The sequence below is a fragment of the Pipra filicauda genome, unplaced genomic scaffold (assembly GCF_003945595.2).
Source record: "Pipra filicauda isolate LSUMZ 115617 unplaced genomic scaffold, ASM394559v2 scaffold311_size1313980_pilon, whole genome shotgun sequence".
Classification (NCBI taxonomy): domain Eukaryota; kingdom Metazoa; phylum Chordata; class Aves; order Passeriformes; family Pipridae; genus Pipra; species Pipra filicauda.
In genome coordinates this window covers 536,725-555,510 of record NW_024104434.1, presented here as the reverse complement: position 1 = coordinate 555,510, position 18,786 = coordinate 536,725, and the positions used below count along the sequence as shown (strand labels likewise).

Below are 18,786 nucleotides of genomic sequence, written 5' to 3'. Positions count from 1 at the left end.
ACATATGCACAAGCTCACACAGGCAGGGCACTGTAGGACACGGGCTGAGCGTGGTCCCGGCCCCCTCCCGCCGTTGGTGCCGCTCCAAGCGCGAGGCTGAAGCGTTAGGCACTGTGGTTCGCCTTTTCCCAAAGGAAAAACAGACCAAACCCCCCAAAAACATGCACACACAAAAAAAAAAAAAAAAAAAAAGTCATAACTTCTCCCCAGACCTCTCCGCCCAGCTCTGCAGGAGAGGCAGCTTAACTTCACCTCCTGCCTCCAGCCAAAAAAAACCCATGAGATGGGGATGGAGGAGATGCTGCACGTAGGTGGGGAACAAACCAAAGCCCAACCCAAAACCCTAGGAAAAAAAAAAAAAAAAGATAACTTCAAAATCCACAGACTTTTCCACAAAGCAGTAGTGGTTAATTGCCATTTTTAACTGCTGTCTCTCAGCCTAGGGCAGGCTGCCAACAAGGAATCTCTTGTATCAAACCACTGGGACTTTGGCTGATGGAGTCAAAGTCAGGACCTCACCCCATTCCCCCCCCCACCCCACACACACACCTTGAACACTGTAACTACTATTATTTTGTAGTCCCAGCTTTCCAGCATGCAAAATACAATTAAAAACAAACAAAAAACCAAACAGTTGCCTGTATTCAGGCTTCCCCTGTTAAGGGGCACGACTTGAAAAAAATACAATAGTTATGCTCCTGCCACAAATAAAGTGCAAAAACCAAGCGGTTTCTATGTATACACACACACACGTATGTGCATGTATATATAAAATTAAAAAAAGAATATAGACAAAACTGTCCCTTCTCGTGGCTTTTTGCAGCCAGACAGGGACTCCTGCAACCCGGCCAGACTTCTGGCCACCTCCATGAGACCTGTGTGTCTACAAAACGCATCTAAGCTCAGCCTAGGGATTCAAACCCCTCCCAATACTTCCTCTTTCCTCCAAGAAAGAGGAAAGGGGAGATGGAGTACCAGCACAGCACCTCAAAACAGTGCTCAGTCTCCCCCTAAATATCAACCACGCCTGAACTCAGACCATCCCTGGGTGCTCCCCGAGATGAAAGCATCACCCAAGCCACCAGCAGTGTGGTTCCTCCTACACTACAGGCGGCTTGTAACCAGTGTTGGCAGCAGACCTACATTCCCTGCAAACCCCTTTAAGGTGTTACTGATTTTAAAAAAAAAAAAAAAAAAAAAAAAAAAAAAAAAAAAAAAAGAAAAAAGGAAAGAATGGGGTTTTTTAGTTAAACCTAGCAGTGAAGGAGTTCACTCAGTTGCCTTCCTGGTGCTCGCAGACCTGGGTGAGCCAGGTTGACGCGTGCGACAGGCTGTAGCGTGGGTGAAGGACTGCAGCACAGCTTGGGAGGGGCTTACCAAGAATTAATAATAATAATAATTAAGAAAAAAAAAATGCAAAACCCCTTTGCCCACCCTCCCTTCCCCCTATTTCTCCACTAACCCCGCACCATCCACATATATACACGCCCCACCCGCAGACAAGTGGGTACCAATCATCTATACAGAAGATCAAAACCGCTTAGAGAGGAAAAATTAAAACTCCTGTGCGCTAGAAAGCACTTTACAACTTCGCTACGACCCTACAGGACGCTGGAGAGGAGAGCAAACGCTGCGGCCTGAAGAGCTGGTGCTGACCCCCGGGGGGAGCTCAGCTCCTCTCCTCCGCTCTCCTGCATCCCTCCCCCCGGCAGCAGAGCGGTTTGCGGATGAACGGGCATGAGCAGGAACAGCTGAGGGTCGCCCTCGCCGCAGACGGAGGAGCCCGGTGGATAAGCAAGCTTCGGGAATGGCAGTGGGATGGGAAGCTGGCGTCGCCGGCGGCCTTGCGACAGTGCCAACGGAGTCACGACGGCTTCTGTGAGTTGTTCATGTTCTGAAACGAGAGGGGAAGGAGAAGGGGTTGAGAGGGTTGTGCTTGGGTCAGACCTGCAGCGTCTTCTACGTACACGTCAACACAGGGACGGAGGGTAACAAAGCACGGACGGGTCACTACAGAAGCATCCGCCACAGAGGAGAGGACACTGTCCACCCAGGGAGAGGGAATGACCCTGAGATCAGCTCATTTGGTTGGAACACGGTACTGAAAACATCAAGGTCATGAGTTCAATCCCTGTGCGGGGCACTGGATGAAGAGTTGGACTTGATGATCCTTGCGGGTCCCTTCCAATACAATATTATGTGATTCTGTGGGGGGAGGATATGCTGGCTGGCTACCCACACCTGTCCCCTCAAGCATCGCCTGGCTTTAACTACAGGGTGGGAATTTGACAGAGATAACCCTAAAAACTGAACTAAACCCAAGGCAATCCTCCCACCCCACCTGGTTCGCACTTCTGAAGCTGCTCTGTGGTCCCTGCAAGGCAAGGTGACAGAGGACCACGGTGTTCAGTCAAGGTGCCCAATTAAACATCTCTCTTGTTCCCCTTGAGGGTGGGCAGTGTCCCCTCTGCCTGCCAAGGGCAAGGTCATTGTTTGTCCATCCTCAGCACTGACAAGAAGAGGCAACTCCCCCCAGCCATGCCAATGAGGTCCCCAGCATGGGGACCAGCCACCACCATTGGTATGGCAGGAGCACACACTCCCCCAGTGACAACCCCATGAGGTTTCATGGGCCCTAGAGACACTCCAGACACAGCCCTGATACAGGGTGACAACAGGTATCCACCAGTGTGTGGTGGGAACCACAAAACCAGAGACAATCATCTGAACACAAGCAGGACCAGGCCCAAGGAAAGCATCCGCTCAAAGAGAAACCCAGGGGAGATGACCACAAGGACACTGCCCAACTCACAAAACTACACAAAACAGGGTAGGGGAAAGAAGGACTAGGAAACAGCTAGGAAGGTTTCTATTTTTTGGAGTAGTATTTTTTATTTTATTTGATTTTTCTACCTAAGCTGCCTCTTACAAGCACCAGGAATCCCAGCCATGCTACAAGGCAGAGCTGCTCTCTCTGTTATCTAAGGAGACAGAAGGAGGATCAGGAAAAGCCACATGCACCAGAGCCATTTACCTTGGAAATATTAGTAAAGAGAAAACTTTGAGAAAGTGACAAACGGGTCTTCTTTAAGCATGAAAAGTGAAGGGGAGAAGAAGGGAGGGGATCAGGTGGTTGTTAAAAAGTGCACTTTGGATCACAAACCAAGCAAAAGGAAAAGAAATCATCACAGCAGGTAGTCCCACAATCCCAAACCAGCTCAATCCCACAGCCATGTTGCCTGCCTTTCCAGGTGTCCCCTGATCCTCCTGGATGGGAATCAAGACCCCAATAGCAAAGGTTAATGCAACAAAACGCTCACTGCCAACCCAGTCTCATGGTGCAAATTGGAAATGAGGTACCTTCCACCTCCCCTGACCCCAAACAAGTGGTGATGGGACAAAGCAAATGACCAAATGTAAGACAACAGCCTCTGAGAGTTAACAACAGCATGAATGTCACCAAGCCTTTAGTTTAGGGTGTCTTCATGGGTCCCACAAAAGCAGCCTTTCCGCAAGTCCCACACGAGCAGGTGGAGGCAGGTTCCCAGCAGCTGGAGATTTTAAACTTGCCACTGCCAGCCTACACCTGGGATGGGTAACCATCACTGCCTGCTCCAGTAGAGCTCTTGGTCCAGCTAAATCTGACACAGCCACCCCTCAAATTCAACACCAGGGAGTGTTTTCAGTGTCCCAGTCAGCACTGAGGCATGCAGTGCTTTTTTATTGAAATACGGATGGGGAAAAGGTGGATGGAGGGATGGACCAAAAAAAAAAAAAAAAAAAAACAACAAACATTCAAAGCAACCCAAGAAGACTAGACATTTCATCAGGGACTTTTGTGCCCATGAGCAGCAAGGAAAGGAGCACAGGCATACAAGCCATGCTGAGCAACTTAATTTCCTAACTTCCCTTTTTTCAAAAACTTTTACTCTAGCAGACCCCGGGCACTACCCCAGGCCCAACTCAGCCCCAAAGTCTTCTCAGTCTTTGAGAAGATATTTGAGCACATCTCTACAACTGTTGTGCTCTCAAGTCAATGATGTAGCATAAATTGAGTCCAAAGGCTTCAAATTCACCCAGAAGTTGTCCTGACCCTGTTACATAAGCATCTAACAGCACTAAGCCAAACCATCAGTCTTGATTACTCATAATTAGTGCATTAAATGCTCAAGGTTTTTTCATTTCTTAATAGAGAAGGAAATTTGCATCTACTCTGCCCATGACATCTAAGCTGACTGTTCCCAAAATCCAGGTTTGCAGAACTGCAGATGCCTGTTCCCAAAATCCAGGTTTGCAGAACTGCAGATGCCTGGTTCCAGGATCAATCCAGCTCCAGAAGACACACTTCTGAGAAGGTCAGAACCTTCTCTGGTGCCATCACTCATAGACACAACTCAGAGCCCTTAGGAAGAACAGATCATCCAGGTCTATCACCTACAGCACAATGTGCCATCACAGAGAAGACAACTTCAGGAAAACCCAACAGTACCTCCCATCCCATGACTGTCCAGGGAATGTAGGCATCATCAACAGAATGCAAGTGATAACTTGCTTCATTTCACAACAAACTTGGGACATTTAACCAAGCTAGGATATTCAGGGGTTGGACAAAACAACATCCATGGTCTCCTCTACCTTTCCTAAGACAAATTCCCCTCAAAACAGAGAAATATTAACTCCGAAAAGTCCACACCCCAGTCAGATTTCCCAACAAAACAACCAGTGGGATGGCAAGAGACATGGAAAAGGGTTGGAAGGGGGAATAAGACGCAAGAAGGTACTTACAGGCATGCCTTCCCTAGTAAAGGCTGCAGAGAGACAGAGAGAACGGAGAGAGAGGTGTCAGTAACGCTGTGCCAGACTGGGCAGAGGACAATGGACGGCACCCGACAGCCAGAGCTTCCAAACCCGGAGCCAGCAAAGAGTTTGTGTAAGACTCAACCAGCCCAAGCAGACCCCAAAAGCTGAAAAAGACAGGCTGGGCTGTCCCACTTGGTGCTTGCTGGGGTGGGAGGCTCATGCAAAGCAGCAACCAAGCAGAGCAATTTGGGAGCACAGAACCATTCCTAACCTGCCCGTGATCTGGCTGAGGAGGGGCAAGAGGATACCAGACAACACAGATAACAGAAAGAGGGGTTGGGCAAGACAGTGAGATCCAACAGGCAGCTGGCAGGAAGGGCAGCATGGCAAAGCAGCTCCCGTGCTGCTTCTCCAGTACCATCCCAGTTCCTTTATGAGCTCAGGGAAGGGGGTTTGTTCCTGGAGAAGCGTGCATTCAGCAAGGTCTCTCTTCCTACATCTCTTCACGGGTGGGTGAGAGAGGGTACGTGAGCACCACAGCAACCACCCACAGGGTTTCAACTCAGGTTCACCACACCAAGAAGCTTCTACTCAATTTTGGTCCATTTTGCCTATTGTTCCAGGAAAGAGATCTCTCCAGCCAAAGATGAGTCTTGGTAGCTCCGTCTCGAGGGAAGCACAAGAACATTTGCTTTATTGCAATGCCCAGGTCTACACTGGAGCCGAGCACACACAGAGAGAAGGCACAAGCCCTTTGGTCCTGCTCCCTCTAGAAATGTAGCTCCCTGAGAGTCTGACACCACGATGCTGGACAGTGAAGGCACTAAATTAACACAGCCCACTGGGGGGAGTTCATGACGCTCTCAAAACCCAAGAGAGGATCAACAGGGACCCTTCGCCGGGCACTCCTGAGACCAACCCAAGGCAGGGAAGGACAGCAGCCGTGGGAGGAAGATGCATCTCAGAGACAGCAGCACAGGTTGCGACAAGTGCAAGCAGTTCCTCAGCTTCAGGAGTGACAGGAGGACAACAAACAATAAAACAACAAGAACAACAACAAAAGGAAAAAAAAAAAAAAAAGAGAGATTTCAACTAACTTGTCCCGGCATCTGCGTGGGCACTTCCTGAGGAACACAGCCTGGCAGGGCAGAAGAAACAGCCACATGCTCCTCAAAGCTGTTGATGCGAGGTTTTTTGGTGGGCTCTGGGCTTGCTAGAGGGGTAACGCTATTACGTCTCATGAGCGGGTTAGGTCCCTTCTTTGCTTCCTAAATTAAAGTGAGACAAAGAAAATAAAAGTAAATATAAAAAAAAATAAAGTAAAATTAAAAAAAAAGGGAAGAAGGCGACAGTTATAAAGGAAAAAAAAAAAGGAGCAGGTTGTTTTGGGTTTTTTTCTTAAAGTGGCCTCTGTTTTTCCCCACAATCACTGTCAATGAGTAAACAAAAGGCTCTGGACACACAAAAAAAACCAAAACCGATACAAAAGTGTTCAAGAGCACAGAATGGGAGGGGCCAAAAATAAAGTGCCCTGCACTCAGACACAAAAGACCTTCCCCTCACCTAAGTCTCTGCTCACAAAAGAGTAACTACAGATAGCTAAAAACACCGAGCAGCAGTCAAGGCATGACTTTGCACAACAGAGAGAGGCACTCATCGGTCTCTCCTCCTCAAAGCCGGTCCCTCTGCCCAGGGAGAGGTGTGAAAGCAAGAAGAGGGAAGACAAGCCAGCCCAAGCTGATAAGGAAGACTTGGGAAGTGGGAGCAGAGCAGCCAGCAAGGGTTGGCACTGCCAAGCTCCTACTCAAGCGAGGAGGGATGGAGGGGCAGCGCCGACGCAGCCGAGCAGGGGACCCAAGCACTTCGTGTGTGCCTTGCTCCATCCTACCCTTGACCCTCCTGCCACCTCCAGCAAGGGTGGTGGAGGAGGGCACTGATGGCCCCCACGGCAGGGGGAAGGACTGGCTTCCCCCTTACAGCCATGGGGAGGGAGAGGTGGCCCAGATGCTGCCACCTGCCAAGGTCGGGAAGTGAAGGAAAGGAGACGTGGGCCAAAAGAGGATGGCTCCGACTGTCCAGCATCCAGTTGGGCTCCATCACCACTAAGCACAAGTTGGAAAGGTCCCAGCATCTGGGACAGGGGTACAACATCCCCGGGGCATCCAGACCCAACACCAAGCTCGCCACTCTCTGGCCTCTGAGCTCCCAGCGGAGCACATGGCAGATAGACCAGCCCTTACAGGAATTTTTTCAGAAGAGGGGTCTCCTCCCCACAGCATCCCCAGCCCAGCACCACCACACCCTACCCAGCAGAAAGGCATTCTGGTAGCCCCACAGTACCATGGGCATACTAGGAAAAAAAAACAAAAACAAACAATCAAAATCTGCAAAGTCAGATTTTGGGCATTGAGCCCAGGCTCTGCCAGAAAACTGGGAGACCTGGAAGAAGTCACCTTCTCCACCCATGGCTCCATCCCTGCTTCAGTGAATGGATGACTGTACCGGTAAAAGGGAAAGACCAGGGAGGAGCTTTCCCTGGGCCAGCTCTAGTCTGGGCAAACACACTGGGAAGCAGGCACATGCAACGCTCCTTTTCCCTTGGAAAACCCTGAACCAGCCACAACTTTGCCGAGCAAGAACCCATCTGATGCTCCACCAGCAGCACTTCCAAGCACCCAGCTAAGCCATCTCCCCATGCCCACTCCAGGTGTTCCCACTGCCAGCTGACCATAGGGGACAGGAGGGGACCACCAAGGGATGGCTCCAAGGAAAAGCAACACTCACCTCCGGCCGATCTCTGTGGGTGTTGACGGCTTCGATGTTCAGCGAGATGGATTCCACCCGGCAGCCTGCAGAGGGGAGCACAAGGAGACAGAGAGGCCATCAGCAAACCCAAAAGGCACTGGGTGTTGCCCAGTGCTCCACCACAAATCCCTGTTCTTCTCCCAGAGGCAGCCTGGATTCAGGAGGAGGTACAAGTCAAACCCCTCCACATGTTTAGTAGGAAGGTCCCACTTACCGTAGGCCACCGGGGTCAGCTTCAACACCGTGTGAAGGGGACATTTCAGGTAGGGCATTTCATCTGCAGAGACAGCAAAGCAGGAGGGTTATCCCACCTCCTCTCCAAAAGCATCTTTATCAACAGCCAAGGTCACCCCACACCTAACAAGATGTATGCTCCAGGCCCACATTGACCTGAACACATCTCCGCAGAGCTGCATCCATCATCCCTCCTCCAGCAGGGTCCATCCTCTTCCCACAGACAGGGCGCTCACCTGCACTCTTGTCCAGGAAGTATGCCAGGAGACAGCGCATGACAGCCTGGTGACAGATCACAAGGACGTTCTCTTGCCTCTCCAGCTCCATGATGACTGGCTCCAGGCGCTGCACCAGATCCTGGTAGGACTGGGACAAAAGACAGGAAGGAAGATGAGGCATAGACTCAAAGAAACGAGCACCTCAGGAGCAGCAATGCTCCTTGTCTTGTTACATTCACTGATTTCATGCCTCTGACTAAACTAACATAATTACTGCTAAAAACAAGTAAATCCTTATCTTCAGGCTACTCTAGAACACAGATACTTCTTCCATCAGAGAAGAAGCTGTTCCCGTCTCAGTGAATCACATCTCAGTACTGGAGACTTTATTAAGGTAAGCAATAGAGGCTCTCAGGATAGTATCCCTCTCTCATCTTGAAATTTGATTTTTGTACAGGATTTATAAGTTATGAAAAGTCTGGAGCAACCTGAGAAATGCCAGGGTTTTGAAGGACTTCATAAAGAACCACGAGAGGCAGCCAGAACGAGCTCCAGACACCCAGAGGCGGTGTCTGACATCTCCACACATTCCTCTGTTTGGAAACATCCTCATGACAGTGTATCTAAGATTTTTCCCAAATGTCTATGTCTATTTTCCCAAATGACTTTTAATTTGGGCATAAATAGCTCAATTCACAGCCTAAAGTATCATCCAGAACTGATGTAAATTCCCACCTCATTGTGTCACACGCTGAAAGCAGATTGCTAATAACAGAGCTGTTACCATCAACCCTTAGGGAATGATACTGAGAACAGGGTGAAAATTACTTTTTTTGGAAATGACAGAAAAGGAAATTGGGGCAGCACAACACTTTGACTGGATATAATGATGGAACTTGGACTAGAAACCTCCAGAGTCCCTTTCCTTCTAATCTGCTGTAAAGTCAGTGGGACTGTTTGCTAAGTGATGCATTTCTCAGTGATATCTTCACATACCACGATTTCACAAGAGCTCAGCATAGAGGGGAATATAAGCCCTGACTTTTCTCTATTCTAGTTTCTTGGAGCACTCACTACTCAAGTTTAGAGGACAGAATGAAGACAAAAAGGCCACATTAAAAGCAGAAGTCATGTCTCTGAAGGTCTCCCTGGGGACTTACCTCCCCAGAAGGATAACGGTAGTAATATTTATCCTGATCACGTAAAGCAAACTCCTCTGGATGTTGCTCCCTGATTTCTTCATACGTCATTTCTTCACACACACCCTGCCAGAACAGGACATCCATGGTTACTGGACATACTCAGGTCAAAAAGCATCAGCACAGTCAACACGCAAAACCTTCTCCAAAGCAACTGTCCAAAACCCCGTGAGGGTTCAGCTAGAGAGCAGTTCCAAGCAAAAATCATTTTAATCCACCACACTGGATGGGGCTTGGAGAAACCTGGTCTAGTGGAAGATGTCCCTGCCCATGGCACAAGGTTGGAACAGATGGTCTTTCAGGTCCCTTCCAACCCAAACCATCCTATAACTCAAGACAACATTTGAAGAATCTGCAGAAGGTACAACTAAGCCAAAAGGTGAGTCCTGCAGAGGTATCACCCTTTCCCACAGAAGGAAAATCTCCCCATCACAGCTGAGATTTAGCAGAAGCAAAGAGTCTGGTGCTATTGCTCTCTCTTGTCAAGCAACAACCAGCCTGATCCAGCTCTTCCTACTGCAATCAAAGATACTCACAGCATCAATTTCATTGAGTGCCTTCCACTGCTCGTAGGGCAACTGGAGAGCTTCTGCTGTTTGGATTGTCCTTTTTAGTTGGCTGGTCCAGACTTTGAGGTCCTTCAGGTTCTGCTCTTCTACAAATTTGTTCAGCGCCAGCGCAAACTGTGGGGCATAAAAAAAAAAAAAAAAAAGGTTGATTCCTGGTCCATAGCTTCCCAATGGGCCTTCTTCCCTGCTTCCCAGTAAGTGTTGACTTCTTCAGGTCTGCTTTTGCCCTCCATAAGCAGACAGATTAGTCTTCTGCTCCGAGGTGATGAGCAGCCACACATGCAACGATCCCCAAGAAGGGGTGTGAGAACAGAGAGAAAGCAGAGGAGAAAGAGGCAACCTATTGTCTTCAAGGAACATCAGCACCCAGGAAACAGCACCATGACCTGGGCTTTCCCACAGTGTTACGGAAAATCCCTGGCCATCCTTAATCATAGCTCTGCTTATTTGCTTTCTGCAGCCCAATCTCTGTTAAGGCCTAAGTACATGCAAGACTACAAGTAACAATGATGGCTGGGAAGTCTTGTTTTGAGGTCATGCCCAAACTTAACCAGCCCTATGGATGGATCCTGAGCAACCCAGCTGTCATCAAATATACACTTCATCCAACACATGGCATCTACTACAGCCAAACCCCTCCTTGAAGCCACAGGGGAGTATTCCCCTTCTCCCTCACCTTCTTGCCCCTGTTGGAGAGGCCAGAGTCCCCTCCAATCTTGCCCATGAGGTTGAACTCGCTCTCTCCGTGTCGACAGAGATAAATGGTACGGGGCTGGACGTGGATGTTCATCAGGTAGTAAACAATCCTGCTCTGGATGTGATCCTGAACCCTGTTGACCAGGAACCGTCGGCCAACGTCAATGACTTTGATGAGAGAAAGTTCCCTAGGGAAAGAAAGAAACATCATTCTCATGAAACAGCCTTGTGACTTATCTCCCTCAGCATAATAATCACCCAGCTAAAAGGATTTCCTGCAGGCTATTTTCAACAGGAAGCCAACAGGTAATGGGGATTCACAGAGAGCTGAATAACACCAGTGTAATCGCCATTCCTCCTTGCAGCAGTAAAGAGGATTAAACAGGACTAACAGGGAACATGCTCCTCCCCATGACAGGGATCAGCAGGAGTGGAATAATCCGGGTAGAGCACACAGACGTGTTTGTGAGCAGTGGAAAGGCTGGGAGGTGCCTGCAGAGTCATACAGGACAGCAAAGGTCTTCCCAGGGCACACAACTAGGCAGAAGCCACAGGGCTTGCTCAGTCCTGTGGTCTGAGCAAACCAATCCCTTCCTTTAAGTGGGACAATGACAAAAGCACCTCAACCACTCAAACTCAAGCGCTTTTCCAAACCCTTTGTATTTAGACCTGCAGAACAGGGTTGAAAACAGCATATCTGAGCCCAGAAGAGCCTGGGAAAGTTTCAGTGCCCGACTCCCTGGCACAGGGCTGGGGAAAACCAGCATTTTCAAGGAAAAAGTCTGGTTTCAAGGTGAGGCTTGGCCATACGTTACTCTAGCACAGTCAGGTATTTGAACACAAAGTGAAATACAGCTTCATCCTTCACTGCTTCTCTCCTGGGAGCAGGAAGGTGTTTAAGCCAGCTCAAAAGTCAGCAAAGTCTCTTACCTGTCGTAGTCATCAGGGTCTAGTGGCTGGTAACTGGCTTGGTAACAGTTGATCCTCTTCATGAAGTCCTCCATGGCATCAGTGGAGTTACAGTCCCGGTAATCTGGGCTGGACAATTTGACTTCCTGTAAAAAAAAAAAAAAAAAACATGCCACAAGGAGAGGTCAGGAAGGTCTCCCAGCCAAACAATGCTAATCTCGAATTCCAAAGTCCTGCCAACATTCAGCAAACAGCTGAGACACTTTACAGTCATCACTTATCATGGGGCACAAAAGAAGCGAGTTAGACCCAAAAAAAAAGCATAAAGTGAGATAATCTGGTATAAACCATTGCATGGTTAGTATAGATGTGCATCAGTCCACTCCCATTCTCCCAGGAATTGTGGAGCACCTCACCACCCAACACAGTGGGGAAAACTGAGCTTCCTTGTGGTTAAAAAAAAAAGCATCAGGTTTAAATTCAAGCTGAGAATGGAAAGTGCACGAACTTAGACAAGATGCGTATCCTGGGTCAGCAAAAGGATATTTGCATAACAACATCCAAACCCTTTCTGTGCACTGTTTGCTGCAAGTTACTGGGTTGACAGATACTACAAATGGGCAACATGAATATCCAGAACTCCCATCGACTGAGTTCTGCTTGAACTAATGTAACAGGCTATTTTTCCCCCTGAACTAATCTAACAGGCTATTTTCCCTGGAGATTTGGGTTTGAACAGCAGCATTACATATTAGTAACTTCAAAGGCAATCCTGAAACTAACAGGATAACACAACAGAGTGACACATGTGGCAGCATCCAGGGCCCATGGCGTATTTTCCACACTGATCCCAGCACTACGAGCACCATTCATCTGCAGCACCCCCATGGAGCAAAATCCCACATTCATTTTCTCCCCCTTCAAGCATTAGTTTCCAAATAAAGGGATTAAAATCCTCCAAAAAAAAAAAGATGCAGCAAACTGAGGGTTTTATTAGCGTCATGGAAAAGGCTGTGTGCAACCTCTCAAAGAGCTGGTCACTGGCCCTGGGACAACAGCTCCCAACAGGAGCAAAAGCCACGCTCCAGTCCCAGCCCAGCACCCTTTCTCCTTAGGGCTGCTCTCGATCCATTCTCCACCCACCCTGTACTTGTGCTTGGGATTGATCTGACCCAGGTGCAGCACCTTGCACTTGGCCTTCTTGAACTTCATGGGATTGGCACAGGCCCCATTTCTCCAGCCTGTCCAGGTCCCTCTGGATGGCATCCCTTCCTCCACACCACACAGCCTGGTGTCATCGGCAAACTTGCTGAGGGTGCTTTGATCCCACTGTCCATGTCACCAGAGATGTTAAACAGCACCAGTCCCAATACCAAGCCCTGCCTGTCACACACGATTTGCCTTCAGTGAAGCCATGTTGGTTCTCTCTAATCACCTCCTTATTTTCCATGTGCCTCAGCATAGTTTTCAGGAGGATCTCATCCATGATCTTGCCAAACACCAAAGTGAGACTGACCAGCCTGCAGTTTCTCAAGACTCCTTTTTTCCTCTTTTTAATAACGAGGGTTATATTTCCCCTTTTCCAGTCAGTGGGAACTTCACTGGATGGCCATGACTTCTCAAATGTGATGGATAGTGGTTTCCTCACTTCATCCACCTGTTCCCTCAGGGACAACAGATGCATCACATCAGGTCCCATGGACTTGTAGACCTTCAGGTTCCTTAGATGGTCACAAACCTGATCTTCTACAGTAGGTGACTTTTCATTCTCCCAGTCCTTGCCTTTGCCTTCTACAACTCCGTCAGTGGGCTGGAGCACTTGGTGGTGAAAACTGAGGCAGAAAGTCATTCAGTACCACAGCCTTTTCCATATCCCCAGTATCCAGGCCTCCTATTTCCTTCTGGAGAGGGCCCACATTTTCCCTAGTCTTCCTTTTATCATCAAATGTACCTATAGAAGCTTTTCTTGTTGTTCCCGACATCCCTGTCCAGATTTAATTCTGTCAGGGCTTTATTGTTTCTAACCTGATCCCCGGCTACTCAAACAATCTCTGTATTCCTCCCAGGTTGCCTCTACTTGCTTCCATCCTCTGTAGGCTTCCTTTTTGGTGTTTGTCTAGGAGCTCCTTGTTCATCCATGCAGGCCTCCTGACATTTTTGATTACTTCTTTGTTGGTAAAGCATCACACCTGAACTTGGAGATGATCCAGCTTTCTTGGTTCCCTCTTTCCTCCAGAGCTTTATCCCCTGGTACTCCACCAAGCATATTCCTGAAGAGGCCAAAGTCTGCTCTGCTAAGGTCTCATTTCATGGTCACTGCAGCCCAGGCTGCCCTTGAGCTTCACATTCCTCACCAGCCCTTCCCTGTTGGTGGTGACAAGGTGCAACACAGCACATTCTCCTTGTTGTCTCCTCTCTCTTGGGGAAGGAAGTTATTATCAACACATTCCAGGAACTTCCTGGATTGCTTGTGCCATGCTGTGTTGTCCCTCCAACAGATACCAGAGTGGTTGAAGTCCACCATGAGAACCAGGCTTCCTACTTGTCTATGGAGGGAAAACAAAAGCAAGACACTTCCACACTTACCATTACATTGGTGGCAACCACAGTGGGATCGTTGCAGACAGATTCAATGAAGAACACCTGTGAAACAAAGCAAACCTCAGCTGAAAGCCAACAAGGCTTTTAACACTCAACCAGCTCCTTGCCCAACCCAACCTCCTCCCTGCTAGCCTAGAGAGCTCTCCCTCTGCCCTACTCCCATTGTTTCCTTCTCCAGGACTTGTTATGAGGAATGAGGGAAGAGTTTCACATTTTTAATCAAACCCAGCAATGAAATATCCCTTACACAGGAGCATCATGAGGACAACATGTTAGTGAAAGAAGATACAGTAACAGTACACTAAAGGTGGACTATGCAATTCAGGCATCAGCCCCACGGTACCAACCTTAAATCCATTTTCTTTGGCGAAGTTTAGGATCATCCCTCTCCTCTCCCGCGTGGTATTGGTGGCATCGAAAACCTTTAAAAGCAAAGGTTTCAGTTAGCACAACAAGTGCCTGGTTTCCCACTGAGCCCCTCCTCAGGGAAGAAACTGCAGAGCAAATGGCACAGGGCGTTCAGGACTGGGACTTGCCAAAATCCCGTGGAGCGCATCTCCGTTCTTACCGCAATCTGTCCAGCCTCTTCTGTCAGGTACAGCTTGACATCCCTCAAGGCAGCCATGGCACATTGCCTGCAAAAGAGGAGATGTGTGATCCTGATGTCCTCTGGATGTGCTGGTGACCCTGAAGCTACCAAGCCCACGCAGCTTCAGTTTTGAGCTCTTGGCACCCAAGTCAGGCCTCTTTGGCCAGGCAGGGAGAACTCAAAAGTAGAGCCCTGCTCATCACCCCGGAACAAACTGGGTAACTGTGCTCCAGCCATGGGCTTCACCAGGATGGAGGCAGTGCCCACACTTACTTCCTGACTTTCATGGCCTCCTCGTTGTCAGGACGGAAGAAGTCATAGGAGCTGTAATGCTTCACGGCCTCACGGCGATATTCCCCCACGTTGAAAACTATTTGGGAGAGACAAAAACCATCAAAACCAGGAGCTCATCTCATCTGTACAGTTTCTGCAATTAAAGCAAGCAAAGTGATAAGAAATTACATCCTTAGAGCAAAGGGCTCAAGGGACATCTCTTGATCTCGAAGTGAAGGAGGACCCAGGTTGCAGCAGAAATGATGGCAAAACATCAATATTTGGCCCATCCGATTTTGGAAAGCTCTCCCACTACATCCCAAGGCACTGAGCTCCTACAGCAACTCCTGAGGACCAGACCTCATGCTTCCCCCAGGAAGCCAGTGAATGCCTCACCTTTTGTAGGGACACCGATCCAGTTGAGGTAGCGGGTCAGCTTCTTGGAGATGTAGGTCTTCCCACGGGCTGGGAGGCCAACCATCACTATCACAGTGGGGGAATTGGCAAGCTGTGGCCCACAGGCTATGAGGAGGAGGAGGAGAAAGAACATGAGCAGCTGTGAATCCTCCAGCTCATCTTGTATCAACCCTACAAGGCTCTTTACTCAGCCTTCCCCTAAATCCTTCAGCAGCCGAGAAAATCCAAAACCTGTGTTCTTTGTGCGCCATCACCTCTGTAATCTCTTGTACATCCCTCTCATGAGTTTGGACAATCAAGACCCTGAGCAGGAGGCATGGTGGATGGCTCCATGGCTTCCCACTGGTGAGACACAGCTGGCCCAGCTAAGCCATGCTGACCCAAATTCACCCTGGTGTCACCCAAACCAGGGGGGGACGACAATCACAGCCTGAAAGCCATGGTAAGAACATCCTGATGGCTGCAAAGTAGGCAAGGAACCAGCAGCTGGCCCAGGCTCCCTGGAGAGTCTCCACGCTTCAGTTTCCTTACTTACAACCAAAAAAACAAAAGAAAACAAGGCAATCACAACCTCCCATTTCTGTGGATTGGCCAATTCTGTGAAAAGCTGGAGGATGGCCAAGTACTTTGGTCCAGGTCCTGCAGCAGCACACTTCAGACACTGCTGCTGTGCCGAGATACCAGGTCTGCACAGAGATCTTCACCCAGAGAGCATCTTCCAAAATATTTGACTAGATTCTTAACTGATACACGTGCAAATGCAACCAACTGTTTTTCTGAAGACAAACAGGGTATGAAGACCACAGAACCATCAGCATTTAAAAGCAGATATCCAAGTAATTTATCCCTTTTTTCTCATAAACCTATTTTAAGCTAGGTTGTTGGTTTGGGGGTTTTTTTGTGGTAAAGAGCATCCATGTCAAACAGCTGGAAATAAAATCCAGAGGCAGCACTTAGCAATGACTTGGCAAGTGAAGAGAAATTCCTGTCCAAGTCACTTGAATGGCATGACCAAAATGCAGACAAATCAGCTGCCAGGCTGCCCAGGTGAATCACTTTCTCCCCCCATAAATCCTTTTGAAAGCAAATTCCTGGTTCAGTTCAGAGGAAACTGCTGAGGTTACAGGACTGGGAATACAGTTTGGGAATTTTTTTTTTTAGTACTTTGCAGCTCCAGTGTCAGGGGATGCATCTGGACCACACATTCCGTGGAACATGTAATGAGGCAGCATCCCTCTCCCTTGGCTGCATCCCTGCTCCTCTCTAGGGCTTGCTCTGAAGAATTGCTTCTCACATGGTGCTGCACACGGGCAAGGCCAAGGCACAAAGCCAGGAAAGGAAGATCTTAATGATGCCTAATGGAATTTAGATTAGCCAGCTGCCTTTCATGCCGCCCAGTGTGACACTCCAAGAGCCCTCCCAGCAAGGGCAGGACAGGCAAGACCCTCCAGGGGATTTCCCTCCCACCCACCCGGTGAGCCCAGAGACCTCACGGGAAAGGAATGCAGGGAGTGAGTGGTTGGTGGCAGAGCCATAAACCCCAGCTTAATTATGGTCTAGGTGGAGAGCTCTGCCTGCCTGTCCCAGCTGCCTGCAGGTGGGACCCGAGGATGGAGACTCAGATTAGATCTGGAGAGGGCAAACAAAACTGAGAGGTATCCATAAAACATGCAAATTACGTGGGATTCCCTTTGCTTTCTAGGAAAAAAATAAATCCAACAGCTGAAGAAACCAAATTAAGACCACAAGGAAGAGTGACAGCGCTGGTACCCAGACAGCACAGAAGAGCCTCCCATCATCTTCCTCGTTGTCTCACCAAAGCAGACTCAGCAGGCAAGAGATTAAAAACTATCTAAAATATATTTTCTCTTTTTCTTCTTTTCATAAATATTCCACATTCCTCAGGCTGGAGCTGCCCTCACACTCACTCCCTTTGTAGAACCTGCCTCCCCAGTGCTGCGTTTCAAAAGCCCAGGGCAGCTCTCATCGATTTTGGCAGCAAGTGCCAATTTTCCACGCTTGGGTGCCAAGGGAGCTGAGCAATATACCCAGAAAAAAATCTTTGTTTCCCCTCTAACAGTTTCACTTCCTCTCACAACCTATGGCTGCAAGTCTGGTTTTGCAACAAAACCCACACACTTATTAGATAAAGTGAGGAGGAGGGAATAATACCCAAATAAAGAAACCCTTCCTTTAAGAGTGGACAAAGGATCTCAAAGAGCCAAGAGGATTTTGGGCCATTAATAGCAGTTCAAGAGGATGGGGACAATACTGGGTACTGTTCATGTGCCTTTGGCTCCAGACATCTGTGACAGTCCCAGAGGTGGCACATAAGGGTGCTGCAGGAGGAATTGAGGAATCTCCCCACAATTTGTTTTTCTGCCAAAGCAAAGGTCAAGATCCAGGTTCCCCTTGGACCATGAAAAAGCATCTGTTTACAGACCTGGGAGCAGCTCCCAGAACACCAGGGTATCCAGCAAGGAACTTTTTATCAGGAATCTGAGCCCAAACCCAACTAAATCACAAAAAAGTCTCCGGAGAAACTTCGCATCAGGGATGAAACAGAAACCAGTGTTTTGCTCAGTGTTTCACAAAGACCTCATTCATAATTTCTTTTCACCACTGCTGGGAAGCTATCGGGGATTTCAATGGATATTCATTACTGCTTATCCATATCTAGCCAGGTAAGTCAAGGTCAGGGATGACTTTCAGGCTCAGTCGGGATATTTAGAAGGCGCTCATCACGTGTGGCTTACAGCTGCCAGAAAGTCAGCACTGATGAGCTCTTGTGCTTTACCAGAACAGGGGAGGGAAGGAAGCAAAAACAAAAAACACAACAAAACAATACAAACCACAAGAGGGAAGGAAATTTGCTTCTCTAACAGGTCGGATAAAACAGCCACCTCCCCACTTCAGGCACTTTTACGGTCTCCTCGTATAAGTGATCCCCCACACCACATGTTCTACATTAGCCCTACATTCCCCTTCTGCAGTTTCTTCTCACTGCAATCCCCTGACACCTTCACGCATGAAGGTTTCTGCACTTTGCATCACACGCGCACGTGGAACCGCTACCGCCCCGAAAACGCGCCAGCCGGGGTTTTACAGGCACAGCCCCCGAGCGGGAGTGATGGCAAAGAGAAGTGATGGGACAGAGAAAGGCAGCGGCAGCCCCTTCCCTCCTGGAGCATCCCCCTCCCGAGCCCCCTCCCCTCGCCTGGCTCTGCCCACCCGGCGCCTGCGACGACTTGACTTTCCCAGCCCCTACGTGAGAGACGTGCAGCTTGACAGCAATTTAATGGATCGCCGTCAAAAGGCCAGATGAAGGCACCACTTCCGAGCCACTCCAGCCTCCCACTGACGAGGAAGCGACAATCGGACTAATTATTTCACGCGCAGGGAGCAGCTTCCAGAGGATGCTCCCAGGGATGCTCCCGCTCCCTCCAGGGACCACACCGGCCGTGGTCTCCGTTACA

The 18,786-nt window shown here is 48.9% G+C and overlaps 1 protein-coding gene across 7 annotated transcripts in view; it reads right to left on the bottom strand.

The window, feature by feature from the left end:
* Positions 1-1,439: 1,439 nt before the first annotated feature.
* Positions 1,440-18,786, bottom strand: part of PFKFB3 (6-phosphofructo-2-kinase/fructose-2,6-biphosphatase 3) — a 42,135-nt gene continuing 24,788 nt past the window's right edge. Inside the window, exons 3-18 of one of the 7 annotated variants that reach the window (XM_027739937.2) lie at positions 15,290-15,415; positions 14,894-14,990; positions 14,600-14,666; positions 14,379-14,453; positions 14,017-14,073; positions 11,452-11,576; positions 10,502-10,709; positions 9,793-9,939; positions 9,218-9,322; positions 8,076-8,205; positions 7,820-7,882; positions 7,585-7,649; positions 5,898-6,068; positions 4,786-4,808; positions 3,035-3,085; positions 1,440-1,894 (exon numbers count right to left, since the gene is read on the bottom strand). In XM_027739937.2, coding sequence (XP_027595738.1) covers positions 1,888-1,894; positions 3,035-3,085; positions 4,786-4,808; positions 5,898-6,068; positions 7,585-7,649; positions 7,820-7,882; positions 8,076-8,205; positions 9,218-9,322; positions 9,793-9,939; positions 10,502-10,709; positions 11,452-11,576; positions 14,017-14,073; positions 14,379-14,453; positions 14,600-14,666; positions 14,894-14,990; positions 15,290-15,415 — 1,517 coding nt within the window. In that variant the 3' untranslated portion in view covers positions 1,440-1,887. The remainder of the gene's footprint in view (positions 1,895-3,034; positions 3,086-4,785; positions 4,809-5,897; positions 6,069-7,584; positions 7,650-7,819; positions 7,883-8,075; positions 8,206-9,217; positions 9,323-9,792; positions 9,940-10,501; positions 10,710-11,451; positions 11,577-14,016; positions 14,074-14,378; positions 14,454-14,599; positions 14,667-14,893; positions 14,991-15,289; positions 15,416-18,786) is intronic. The other 6 variants (XM_027739938.2, XM_039383493.1, XM_039383495.1 and 3 more) reach the window with 6 other exon arrangements.